General features: G+C 43.3%; 1 protein-coding gene across 2 annotated transcripts; it reads left to right on the top strand.

Moving 5' to 3' along the window:
• Positions 1-9,683: 9,683 nt before the first annotated feature.
• On the top strand, positions 9,684-11,724 carry LOC147888495 (protein XRI1-like). 2 transcript variants are annotated; one of them, XM_087392909.1, is made up of 8 exons: positions 9,684-9,759; positions 9,970-10,095; positions 10,173-10,300; positions 10,387-10,474; positions 10,575-10,692; positions 10,786-10,826; positions 10,913-11,002; positions 11,103-11,724. In XM_087392909.1, exons 1-8 carry the CDS (start codon positions 9,684-9,686, stop codon positions 11,405-11,407), a joined length of 972 nt encoding a protein of 323 aa, XP_087249035.1. In that variant the 3' UTR covers positions 11,408-11,724. The 2 variants fall into 2 exon arrangements, with proteins under 2 accessions (XP_087249035.1, XP_087249034.1); XM_087392908.1 differs by having other exon boundaries at positions 11,100-11,724.
• Positions 11,725-14,504: the final 2,780 nt, after the last annotated feature.

The following is a 14,504-nucleotide window of genomic DNA, read 5'->3' as shown; positions in this document are numbered from 1 at the left end:
TGTGTGGCCTGATGGTTGGATAGCTTTGGATAGAGTTGGCACACTGCCAACTAGGCTACATGCAAGTGCAAGAAGGCATCCCATGACTGACCGCACTGAGGGTAGATGGAGCATTTCTTGGGTCATCCCACTCTCGGGCTACGGAGCCCGTTTGGAGCCCCAGATGATCTCGGATGGCTCTAGGACAAACAGAGATCATAGATAAGTTGCTCTATTCTGCGCCACGGTTCTAATGTGTGGTCGGTGGCCTATTTTGGGACCGACCTCCAGTCGACCGTTTTGGGACGACTGGGTTGGTCTCCCAATTGGGTCTAACTGACTATGACTAGTGGCTATATAAGAGCAAGCCCATGAAGCCCATTATCATCACTAGCTAGAGCAACCCTGATTCCTTAGCATCTAGCCTCCGTCCTCTACTATTTCCAGCATGCCATAGAAGCTTCGCACACAGGAGCGCACGGCTGGGAGGCAGTGCCATCTATTGTATTAGTTTTACAGTAATCAAAATTTTGATTCTCCATACTATTTGCTTTTCTTTCTTGCATACAAGATTTTGTTATCTATTGAGCACAGACGTATTGTTTTCTTACATGGTATCAGAGCTTGGGCTCTAGCAAGAAGATTTGGTAGTGTGTTTCTGTTTGCAAGCAGATTATGAGAGATGGCCCAGCTTGCAAGACTGTGAATCCCACCATTCGGCAAAAGCGGAAAGTTGGACGGCACTAACTATCCACTCTGGAAGTTCAAGATGAAGACCATCCTAAGCGCATACGAGCTTTGAAATACTGCTACTCGGGTGGACATGAAGCCAGTTGCGAGACCGAATCCAGCCAATGTAGGACAACAGATAGTATCAACAACGGATCAGATTCTCGCATGGACAAGAAGAAATGCAGATGCATTGTGTTCTATTATCTGCAGTGTAAGTGATTCTATCATGGCGTTAATTCAACATGTCACCACAGTGGAGGAGGCATGGATGGTCTTGAAAAATCAGTACAAGACCACAAATCAGACACGGATTCATAATCTGGAGACTCAACTCGTGAATGAGAAACTGTTTGAGTCTGAAACGACAGAGAAATTCATCAACAGGGTGAAGAATCTATGCGATCACATGACTGCGATTGGCATCACCATTAGCAGCAGGCGTATGATCATGGTCCTTTATGTGGACGACCTTGTCATAATAGGGAATCATGAAGAGAAGATCTCGTAGACAAAGCATTTGCTAGGAAGAGAGTGGGAAGTCCACCTCAGATTGATGCATTTCTGTTTGGGGATTGAAGTTTGGCAAGAGCCAAAACAGATCTTCATTTCACAACTGAAGTATGTTGGAGAGATACTGAAGGCATTTGGCATGGCTGAGTGCAAGATAGTTGGCACTCCTATGGAGGTTGACGTGAAGCTCTCAAACAAGGATTCATCACCACTGGTGGATGAAGTGAAGTACAGAAGGCTTGTGGGTAGTTTGATTTACTGGTGCAACACACGGCTAGACATCAGTTTTGCGGCTGGTGTACTAAGCAGGTTTTCCAATAAGCCTTGGGAGAACCATTGGAGGGCAGGGATGCAGGTGTTGAAATACATCAAAGGCACACTTGATTATGGCATCACCTATACCAAGGGCAACACCTTGACCGGATTCTGTGACTCGGAGTGTGCAAGAGACATAGACAGCATGAGATCAGTGACAAGTTATTGTTTCTCACTTGGATTTGGAGCATGGGTCAGCAAGAAGCAACCCATAGTTGCTCTTTCTTCTACCGAGGTTGAGTATAAATCAGCATGTTTTGACTCTTGTGAGGCAGTGTGGTTGAGGAGGATTTTAGGGGACATGTGTGCAGTGCAGAACAAGCCTACGCAGTTATCATGTGACAATCAGAGTTGCATGGCAATTGCAAAGAACCCTGTGTTCCATGCTCGCACAAAACACATTGAGACTCAATATCACTTTGTACACGAGCTCATCATGGATGGAGAGGTCAACTTGGTGTACTGTGTGACTACAGAGAATGCTACAGACATCTTCACGAAGGCTCTTGGAAGAGACTTGCTGGAGAGGCATCTTCATCGACTTGGCATTGGGCCGAAAAAGTAAGTTCACTTGCGGGTGGACATTGAGGGGGGGTGTTAGATATCAATGCTCCACTCTCATGTAACTACGCGGGAACCAGCTAACTCTACTTGTAAGCCCCCCATATGAGGAGAAGACATTTGAGTAGCTCGGTTATCCGGTAGGTCCTGGTTGGACACTAGATGGGGGCCATTTGTGGCCTGATGGCTAGACGGCTTCAGATAGAGTTGGCACACTACAAACTAGGCTACATGCAAGTGCGGGAAGGCATCCCATGACTGATCGCACTGAGGGTAGATGGAGCATTTCTTGGGGTAGCCCACTCTCAAGCTGCGGGGCCCGTTTGGAGCCCTAGATGATCCCGGATGGCTCTAGGCCGAATAGAGCCGATAGGTTAGTTGCTCTATTCTGTGCCACAGTTCTAACGTGTGGTCGGTGGCTTATTTCGGGATCGACATCCAGTCGGCCATTTTGTTGCTCTATTATGTGCCACAGTTCTAACGTGTGGTCGGTGGCTTATTTCGGGCCGACTGGGTCGGTCTCCCAATTGGGTCTAACCGACTACGACTGGTGGCTATATAAGAGCAAGCCCGTGAAGCCCATTATCATCACTAGCTACAGCAACCCTGATTCCTTAGCGTCTAGTCTTCGTCCTCTACTGTTTCTAGCATGCCATCGAAGCTTCGCACACACAAGAGCGCACGGCTGGGAGGCAGTGCCATCTATTGTATCAGTTTTATAGTAATCAAAATTTTGATTCTCGATACTATTTGCTTTTCTCTCTTGCATACGAGATCCTATTATCTGTTGAGCATAGATGTTGTATTGTTTTCTTACAATACTCACATGATGCGCCGCCACCCTTTCCCAATCAAAGTGGACTCCTTCTCTCTCCTTCTCCTTAAACCATGCCCTGGCTCCAATCCTAAAGGCCCTTCTGTACTCCTCATTGTTTGGAGGCCTTCCAATCACAGATTCATGTGGATCCAAATTCAATTAGTTAGATATGAATGACAAGACATTTGAACGATTGAACGTATTAGAAATTCAGTAGAAGATAAATATATACTTACCACCCATGCCTCGTTGCCGAGTCTCTCACCACTCTCGAAGTGCGAAGGACCTATGGTCTCTAGGTGTATCTACGCTACCCTCCGCTAAGGCTTAAACAGATCTAGATTCTCCCTATAAAACTTCTTCGCTTTCTTCCAATCCTTCGGGTCTGCCCACCCTGGCCTGTGCTTACCCCCCTTAACAACATCCCTTAGTTTGTATCTACGAGACCTAAGGAGCTCCCCCATACGAGTAAGCATCTTGTAAGCATGGCATTTGTTTCAAACTCAAACCCTTTAGGATTTGGAAATTGTCTCTTGAGGGCTTCTATGCAGGGTTCCTTGGCTTTATTGTCTTGTTGGTGCCAATGTTTAAATATTTCATTGGGGAAGTGGGTTCTCACCAACCTCCTCATGTATCTTGTGACCGCCTTCCCATCCTCATCCTATATAACCTCCCCAACGCTATTCACTTTGTAGAAAAGGTCCTCGAACAAAACAAAGTCCGAAGGATTTGTAGTAGAGATAGAGCAAGGGGTGGTGCGAGCGCTTAAGGAGTGAGGAGTAAGGAAGCGACTGGTTTGTGGGGTGCTGTGGCCTGTGAATGGAGAGGGAAAGGGACCTGGCTGATACTGCATCTCATGAGGAATTGGAGACCTGTAGGGATGTGAGGGTGCAGACTCATCTATATCCCTCGAGCCACCACAGCAGCCTTGACCCTTACTAATCCCTTTGGGCCTACTATCGGTATGCCCAGGTGATGATCCCTCAAAAGGGGCTACAGGGGGCGACTGTTGAGTAGGTAAAGTTGTTGATGTCCCTAATCTACCCCTAAGGGGTTTAGGAGAAGGAATAGCTGAGGTCCTCTAGGACAGGAGAGAGAAGAATCTCACTGCCTCCCCATCACTCATGAATGCGACAAACTCCTCGAGACTCTCGACGAAGCCATGAGCTAATAAAGCAAAGGAGTTCCCCGAGGGGTAGTTGTAGCGATAGGCCCATGGGAAGTCCACCTAGGAGTAGGCGTATGAGTAGGCCCCTCAGGAGTCAGCTCAATGGAAAGAAAGTCCTTCGGAGAGTACACATCATGACATCTCCTCCTACGAGGAGCCCCAGGGGATCACGGGCTCTGTACTCTTTGAAAGTACGATGTGCTGACATGTCTAATTTGGGGGGATTGGACAAACACAGACATAAACACAAAAACAAACACAAACACAAGAGTGGGTAAGAAGCAGAAAGACAATTTACTTAAAATACAATACTTACACTTTACTTAAAAGACAATTTATTACTTAAAAAACAATTTATTACTTAAAACTCAAGTTCAATTTACTAAAACTATGAAAAGGCAATTTACTTAAGACTTCATCATATATTATCATATATCTCCATAAGTTACATTACCATATGTATCAAAAAGAGTATTTATATACCAAATTTGGGTCCAAAAGAGTGTTCAAGTACAAAATTTATATCCAAAAGAGTTTTCATAAACAAAAATTTTCTCAAAAATAGTATTGTTAAATAAAATTTGTCCCTAAAAGAGACATTCTCCAAAATTCTAAAGAGAGAGGAGGAGGTCTACTACTCTGCATTACTATCCAAGGTACTTTCTTCCTCCTCACCGCTAGACGGGTCACTCGGGACATCATCTTCCACTTTTTCTAATATATAATTATACTCTTCTTGGACTATGTACTCATGGTCCAAGAAGACATCTACACAAACCATTATGACTTTTATAGTGGTTGAAGTGGTCTCTCCAAAGCTTATGGAGATCCCATAGGTTGTTTTGTGCCTCCCTCAGTAAACACTGCTCCATGCACGATCGATCGGTCTAAACCCCACCCACGTGCGTGCACTTTGATGTTATACTTTACCCAAATTGCATCATGTGCAATCTTTTCTGCTACATGTGATAGCGGAGTTTGGATCAGAATGTGTTGAAGAAGGCAATGCACTTCTTTCCTGATACGAGAGGAATGGTGAAGTTCTGGCAAGTTCAAGCAGTAGTAGAGGAACTAAAAGGACGTGATGTCTCTTTCTCAAGGGCAATCTCCAAGAGTGTGATAACCAACTTGAAGAATTGCATGGATGGCAAATCCAAATTTTCAGCTCAGTCCATTGGAGTTGCAATACACCTAATGATATCTACCCTCAAACCTTGCCCCTAAAGGGGACTCGTAAAGGTCCATATCGTCAATTGCATTTTACTTGGTTACACAAGGAAATACATTTTACTTGGTATACAAATATATAACTCTAAGAACCAGTGTGGTGGTTGTCATACATCTCCTTTTGTTTGCCAATGCGGTGATTGTTATAGGATCTCCTCTTGTAGTATGTAAAAATAGGTAATGGAGCCATAATTCCAAGAACCAGCAGGGTGATCGCTACCTTGAATTCTAGGCAATGATGATAGGTGGTCAGGCTAGAGACTACATTGCAACGATGTCAGAATGATAGATTGGTTCTCATTATTATGCCAAGAACCAGTGCAGTGGTCTCTCCAAGCCAACCTTGAATTTTCATGATCTACATGGGTGCGCTACTCAGTGGCAAGTGGCAAAGCTATGGCGAATGGCTCGGTGATGATGACAGGTGGTCAAGCCAGAGACTGCGCTATGGCGGTGTTTAGAATGATAGAATGTGTCTTATTATTATACCAAGAACCAGCGTGGTGGTCTCTCCAAGCCAACCTTAAATTTTCATGATTTGCATGGACGCGCTACCTAGTGAGATGTGGCAAAGCTATGGGAAAAGGTTGCACAATGATAGGTGGTTAGGCCAGAGATTGCGCTGCACAAAGCAGTGCAGAGATGCACGATGTAGTGCAGAGTTGCCATGTATCAAGCTCTGCGGTGTTCAAAATAAATAGATTGCATCTCATTATTATGCTAGTGCGGCATTATGACGGTGACCAAAGAATAGAAGACACCTTACTAAAAGACGACAATGTCGAACCAAAGTCTGCACAAGCTCACATCGAGGTGCATGTGGGTTGCAAGGCATTTACAGGACAGGGACACGGTTGCAAGTACTTAATATTCCAAGATTCGATGGAGAAGAGATGTGAAAAATCAAAATTTGCAGGAGTAGTAAAATTTTTAGCTACTGACGGGTTTCCTCCCTTCGGCAACACACATCATTAGAATTGGATATCCCAAACAAGTGCAATGTGGCCTAAAATGCTTTAAAACACAAATAGAACAAAGGGCACGCTATCGGGTTTGATGCTATGTATAATGCAATGCAATGACCTTTGACATGCTTAGGAGCCATATAGCAAGCAAGTCCATGGAAAAGAAATAATTCAAAATTGTAAAAGTGTTGGACTTATAATTAAGAGATCTTTGCACATGCACAAATTGCACATTTTCAACTTCTTCCATTTTAAGGTGAATCTAGATACCAATATCAACAACTCTCAATGTTTGAAGACCATCATGCAGTAGTTCCACTAGTTTGGATTCCAAATTTTCAATCTATTTTGGTTTTCAAAAAAACGTTATGGAGCATCCCGTCAAATGGGTGATACTATGCTCCCCTCAAATGGGTGTGTATCACTTTAGCACATTGCACAACATTGGTGACCCTTTAACCCATACCTAATATTCTCATTTAGGTGTGTCCTTAGGTTGAGGAGAAGCTCATGTAGTTTGCTTTTGAATGATTACTTGGTTGCATGTATGTACAGAATAAAATTTGATGTTTTTGAATAAATTGCTATATCCTATACCCTTCAAGATGCATCCTTCACATGCAACATAGCACTTATCATTACTTTAACAGCCTTGTTCTAAATCATTATTCCATAATTTTTTAGTCTTATGTTCAAGTTTGGAATGTGTACTACAACTTGGAGACCAAGTTTTCCGAATTCTATTGAGTATAATGCATAAGTTATGGGTCATGCAAGATACTTATATACATAAAATTCCCTGAACCTCGCCAAAAATGGCTACACCCAAGTAAACAATGACTCTGGGGTGTGGAAGGGACTCCCTTGGTTTGCTAGATTGTTCTCAGATTTCCCACTATGGATCAAGGGTTTGATTTGATTGTTGGTTTGGTTTCAGCCTGGAGGAAGGTAATTGATAAATGTTCATGGAAAAATTTAGGAGGACTTAAAGGGGATGCATGGCTACGTGAATGTATTTGGTGGAGCAAATTTGTGACTTACAATGGAGCTTCTCTTGCACACTTAAATATGAAGATTGCACGCAATATATTCAAAAAAGGGTTAGGTTTCTGGTAACAAATTTTGGACCCTAGAAGGGGTAACTAGCTCCCTTTGGCTGACATCAGTTGTAATTACTTATTGACAACTCAGGAGACAGTGTTGGTTCACATTTTGCTACAAAAGATTCTAGAAAATTGGCCATCTAACTATATAGAATCGTCACGAAGGAGACTGATGCAGCAGTACTTGGGGAAAACTCCTCTAACTTGGAAGATTTTTGCTAAACCTGTCTATAGATTCTTACTGGAAAGTCACTTACCAATCTGGATACTGAATAAGAAGTAGGGCCTTTGTCATGCTCATGGATGGTATCATAGTAGATTCAAGGAAGTGTGACAAGCTTACTCTGTGAGTAGGTTCAACTTTGTTCTTTGAAAGATTCTAAATCAGTGGCTATTGGTAAGATACATGCAAGCCAAAAAGTTCCAGGTGTCCCCCTTGTGCGCATTGTGTGGAAATGTTGTGGAATCTGTGATGCATCTGATGTGGCAAGGCCCGGTCGTCAGAGGGAGTTGGAAGAAAGTTGAGAAAGCTATCAAGAATGTAGGTCTAATGATGAAGTTCTCCCTCGAAAACAGTTGGAAACTGGGATTGTCGGGCGACTCTACAACACTCCCGTCTACTCTCCTAGCTTGTTGGCCTCTCGTTAGAGAAGTAGTTTATTGGTCTATTTGGACAGCCAAGAACGATGTAGGTTTTAGGAAAAAGATTCAACCCTGGGAATTGGGGAGGTTGTACTACTTGGAACAGCCTTGTGTGATCTTGTTAAGATATTAGGGCAGGGCAAATCTCTAGAGAGCAGTTCTCGGCTTAGTCTTGTGCTTGAGTTAGTTTTTCTCTTGTGTAGGCCTTGGCCATATTTTGTAAGGGATTTTTCAGGTTCCCCCTCCTAATAAGACTCGGCTATTAATAAATAAATAAATAATCCAAACCTTACGTCAATCTCGTTGAGAGTCCGGGGCTCCGTGGGACAGTTGAGTTTTGTTTGAGAGGTCGAGATTAGCAGGTTTGCTAATAACTGTAATGAAAGAGGTGGGGACGACCAGGGCATCTTAGTTTTCAATCGGGGATTAATCGCTTAACAACGCACATCAAACCCAACAGGACAATTCGAGGACCTGGAAAATTGTGGAGGAGAATTGAGCTTTTGTTTTCCTGACTCTGAATAAAGAAAATTGCCTGAAGAAAGAAAGATAACCGTAATACTGAGTCGTGGGTCCTTAAAGCCGACGAAGTGCATGCGTAGAGGCGAAACAACGATCATTTTGGCTGTGATATGATAATGATGTCGTAGCTACCAGGCGACTTAAACGGGCACATCAACAATGACTAGAGCCTAGTTTGTTCAGCTGGCCACGCTGTCACAAATCGTGGGAACTTGGAGGTCTCAACTTTTTACTCTCAAGACGAGTGTCAATGTCGCAAATTCGGTTCAGCTGCAAGAAAAATGAGAAAAATCAGTATGCATAACAGGTTGATAGATTTTGTCCACCAGACGCGTGTGGAGATCGGAGCAGGCTGCGGTTCTTTACTCGAGCAGCGAGCTGCAAGATGCTCATTCATCCTGCGCGCAGCACAGCCAACACGTGGAAAGACCGGCTTCTTAAGTGGTCCAAAGTCACGGAAAGAAATTTAAACGAGTATATCTCTTAGTTGATAAAGAAAAAGAAGAAACATCATCAGCTTGGCGGTGACTGGAGGCTGAAGCTACTTATTAAATTAAGCACAACCAGCCACAGATGTCAGAGCCAGTTCACAATATCAAGGGCTCCTAATTGATGAGATTTGGGCTGCCAAAATTCAAGGCCAGCCTTACTCCTCTTTGATTTCTGAGAGATGACGAATCTGAGGGGTAGAAGAATTGCTGTCGCTGGGATTGTGAGATATACTTCTAGAGACGATCAAAGTCTTGAGCTCAAACTCTAATCAAGATTCATCCACTGATCATTCGGTTTTAGCATTAAGATTAGTCGGTTTTGCCATTCCTTCTCACCTTGAGAATCTGTTTTCGTGTCAAATCTCTTGCTTGCTTCTTCTTTATCGTTTTGCCACCATCTCCACTCCCTTTCTCTCCTCCCCCTCAGCCCTTCATCCTCTTCGATTCATGTCCTCACTTCCTTCTTAAAGCTTATCCTATCCCTGTGCCTCCTCTTCTTCTTCTCACTTCCACCTCTTACTTTGCGATCCTCAATAAGAAATCAGCTGCTTCAAGTTATATATAAAGTAGCTTCTCCCTGCCCTTCTGTGGGACAAAAAACCAGTAACTTCTACCCTTCATTTGATCGCCACATTCGAGGATCAAGGCCGAATGGACGATAAGGCCCTCAAAGAAGCTTGGGACTGGCTCGATGAGGATTTCAAGCTCGATACTGAGTCTCCCTTAGGTGTGACGAGGCATTCCATTCTCTTTGCTTGTTACACGCTTACAGAGAATGCCTGCTTAGCTTACGGATTCCTTACAGTGTCTTCTTAGCTATCGATGGAGTACTACTACCTGTTCTTTGTACGTCGCAGCCTGAGGTTGCTCTCTTTCAGCTCGCGATCTTTCATTGTATGCGAGGATTGTTAAACCGATGTTTTGCTTTGCTTGGCAGTTATTTCGCAATCTATATGGGACGACTTTGCTCAAAACGAAGCTGTAGTAAGAACTTTGTTTGCATCGACTCCGGCCTCCCATATGAAAGACACAGTGTCTTCGGCTTTCGTCTGCGGAAGACAAGGTGATGTTTATAGAACATTGAGTTTTGACAGATGTTGACTTTTGACGAGTTTTTCTATTCATGATCGGACCTTGTAGATCAGCGCGAACCCAATAATCCTCCGCGCATCACCCCTGAGTTTAGTCCACCAACGAAGAGGCGCCGCATGCTTCAGTTCTCAGGAGAACCGATGAGTATCAGTAACTGTCTGTCACAGCCCCTTGAGGTACAAAGCAATCTCATCACCGCTCCGTTTTTGTATTCTACCAAATGAGTCCTTGCTAGCTAATCTAGATGGCCATGTTGGATTAGAATTGCAGCGATCTTGTAACTGAGGTTTGTGAGGATATTCAATCGCATGGACCGTCGTCATCGAGCTCGATGTGGTATATGGCAAACGGTATAACGTCATGGTGGAGGGTGTAGTACGCTAACGCGTTCGTTGTAAGGGTCTATTGATAGTGCCATGAATACGCCTAAACATCGGTTCATGATTACAGAAGAGTCCTTGAGCTCGGTCGAAGATACCGTAGAGCAATCAGCTGAAAGCTGGATGGCAGGTTGTTTCAGCGATAGCAATACAAGGGAAGTTCAAGAATCTGCTCATCCAACTTCAACGTGAGTAGAACGGCAATGTTGATCAATGAGTTAGTTGTTCGCCCATGTTCCCAAAACTGACAATTGATCATGTGCATTGTGCAACTGGCTCAGCCACTTTGGGGAGCCAAAAACCGCACCGATTGGAGTCACAGGTAGGAGATAGAGTCCTTGAAATCTCATCTTTAGATTGTATGCATAAGGTTGGAGGACTGCATCGCTGAAGGGTGATTGTGTTCAGAAAATAGACAAGGTCGCCGATCCAACCCTCTTGATCGAGCTCTCTCCTCGAATCGACATGCGAAGACCAGCAATTTGGCAGAGACCCGAGGTACGCGCTTCTTTGAGGATTCGACCTAGTCACGAGTTTCTGGATGATTGCAAGGGGCCATTACATGCATTGCGGACAATACTCATGTTTTTTGTAGCAGGAAGGCAGCCGGATGGACGCACATCCTTACAGGGCATACAGACAGTGAAGGAAAACCCGGTGGCGTATCCCTTCGCGTTAGTGAAGCCGAGTGGGATGCAAGGAGACATCACACTCAAAGACATCAACAAGAGGATTATGACAGCGCCGATCAAGGCCGGGGCACGAGGAACTAGCGAGGAATCGAAGGACGCAGCCTCGTTATCGCCAGTGGGTGTAGCACTCTCTGGCAAATCGGTAGTTGCCCTCACCAAGATCCACACAGAAGGCAAGGGCACCATCACGATCATGAGAACCAGAAGCTAGACGTAAACCCATCGACCTCAGCTCTCCACCATTGAATTTGACCAAGCATCTGCAGCACATTTGCAGCCATTCCTGCATCTTCTCTCACCATTGATTTTGGCCGAGCTTAACCACTCTGCAGTTTTTGCATTCGCCATGGAACGGCCATCGGTTTTGCCCAAACTAGTACGTGCAACTCTGCGTCCTGCATTGATTTCCGCTTTGTCAAGCTCTCTCTTGTTTCCTATATTGCCATCGTTAAATCCGTGGAGCTTCCATTGCGTGTTTGTGCTTTCAGCATCTCATGCTGCTCCGTCTTCCTGCTCATGATGAACTCACATGGCTTGAATGCCCCGGTGTTCTGTTTTCTATCGTCATTGGGTGTTTGTGCTTTCAACCTCTCATACCACACCGTCTTCCTGCTCATGAACTCACATGGCTTGAATGCCCGCCACGCCAGGAGCCCAGACGGTCGCCACATTTGCTGGTATTCTTAGTTTAAACGCCCAAATGCTATATAATTTCGTTCTTGAAAAGATAGGCTAGTCATGATTGTGACGATGAAAGTGCGAGAGAAGCGAACACAATAGATAATTAAAATTAAAATCCTTGAGGGTAGAGTACATCTTTGAAGACACGAGTACCATGACCCATCGTAGACGGGTTAGAGACCGCTCTGTCGGGTCTCAAGGTGGGATCTTAAAATCTCTTTAATTTCAAGAAATAAAATTTTAAATTAAATGATCAACGGTCAAGAAAGCCACAATGAGGCAAAAAGCAATCACAACTGGGCAAGTCCAAAAGAGAGAGAGAGAGAGAGAGAGAGAGAGAGGTGTTAAGGAGTGAAATATTGCCCACTTAATGAGGACATATAGATCCATCAGCGTGTCACAGTTGGAGAGAGTGCTATTGAAAAGACTTGTATGCCCATCTCCTACACGAATAACACATTCCTAACTGTAAGTGCCTTCACCATCTTGCATACTGCGGTTCCATAAAGTTAATTTTAGTTCCTACATATTTCAAGGGTCACATCCCTAATAGTATAAGGGTTCCCTAGGAGGGACTTTGAGCTCAACAAATTTTCTAAATCCTTTTTGGTTTCTTACAAATAGTACGTGCATTGGACCTCTTAGCTTCCGTGCATGGCTTTCATTGTTTTATATAGGACTGTGTGCTTACCTTGTTTGATAACTTTACTGTTAATCTCACTATAGGTGATGTATAGATTGTCAATTTCCAATGTTGGATAGATGGGCTTTCCATTTTTATATGCCATTTGTGTTTCACTTAATGGAAACTCATAATGAGATGGCTTTTCGATTCGCAACCCAAGCTTATATAAGAGGAGAATTTAAAGCTCACTCAAAGACCCAATGGAGAGAGAGAGAGAGAGAGAGAGAGAGAGAGAGAGATGCAGATATATGTTGTGCGCTGCCAACTTTCTAGTTCTCCTCACGAATGTGTGCATGTGTCTTTCTCTATGTGAACACACGCATATTAGCTAGAACAATGGTTCTAACAAAAAAGTGTCTACACACGAAGAGGAAGGGGGGGAAGAGAGAGAGAGACATGTATGTATGCATTGTGCCCCCCCGCTCCCCACTCTCTTCTGAATCTTGCCCTTCCCTCCCTCCTACGTAACCTCTAACTCAAAAAAAAACCATAACCATAGAACCCTCTCTCGTCCCCCTGACATCATGTGCATGCATTGTTTTTGTATGTGTTGTTCTTGTCCCCTTGCCCCTAGCATTGTGTGAGTGTATGTGTGTGTGTGTTATGGTATATGAAATATATACTAAAGTGTGTATATATAATCTAATCTAATATAACATATATATTATTAAAATATAATAAATATCTTATATATGATCTCTCTCTCTCTCTCTCTCTCTCTCTCTCTCTCTTTATTCTCTCCTCATATTATATATATATATATCTATAATGTAGTATGTATTATATATTATATAATATATGATACATATAATACCAAAAAATATATGTATATATATAAAATATAGTATGTATTATATATAATATAATATGTAATACATTTAACATAATAATATATAATATGTAATACATTTAACGTAATAATATATAATATATAATACATTATATATTATTTTTATATAGATATGTATATTTTATATATATATATACATACTCCTCTCCCCCCCCCTCCTCTTGTCTCTCTCCTCTCTCTCCTGTCCCTCTCTCCCTCTCTCTTGTTCCACTCTCCCTCTCTCTCTCTCTCTCTCTCTCTCTCTCTCTCTCTCTCTCTCTCTCTCTCCTTGTTGTCTCTCTTCTCTCTCTCTCTCTCTTTGTAGGTTTACTCTCTCTATATAATGTTGTATATATTATATGTAATACATTTAATATTATTATCATATATAGATATGTGTGTGTGTGTGTGTATACTCTCTCTCTCTCTCTTTGTAGGTTAACTCTCTCTATATAATGTTGTATATATTATATATAATACATTTAATATTATAAATAAATAAATATGTATATATATATATATATATATATATACTTCTCCTCCTCTAGTCTCTCTCCTCCCCCCCTCTCTCTCTCTCTCTCTCTTCTTCTCTTTCTCTCTCTACTCTCTCTGCGTATTTACTCTCATTCCGAAATCTGCATGTCTCTCTGCGCCTTTTACTCTCTCTCTCTTCTGCACTATGCAACCTCTGTCTCCACGGAATCGCAAAGACTGTCTCCACAGAGACATGTGGTGCAAAGTCGCAGACTCTGTCCCCATAGAGATACGTGGCATGATGCGCACCTTCAATCTGCTTGGCACCCTTAGATCTCCATACAATAGCTCATAGCGACACATGGCGCCCTTGGACCACCTCAACACTACCCCTGACCATCAACACTCCATAGTGAGACATGGCACGATGCGATGCCCTCAATCTACATGTCGCCCTCGATTTGGATTCTGCCCCTTGCCACTGTGCATGCCACATGTCATAATTTATTGGCCACATGTCAGCGTGCAGGAGCGGGTCAGTCTATCAGCATTCAAGAGCATGTCACCATCTCGTTTTTGGGGCGTGCACTGCCAACCACCCAATAACATCCACTGTCAGTGTGGTGTGCCCTAAAACTA

Source organism: Dipteris shenzhenensis, chromosome 21 (assembly GCF_047967505.1).
Source record: "Dipteris shenzhenensis isolate YYH24624 ecotype China chromosome 21, Dip_SZ_1.0, whole genome shotgun sequence".
NCBI lineage: Eukaryota > Viridiplantae > Streptophyta > Polypodiopsida > Gleicheniales > Dipteridaceae > Dipteris > Dipteris shenzhenensis.
This window is presented reverse-complemented; position numbering and strand designations above follow the sequence as displayed.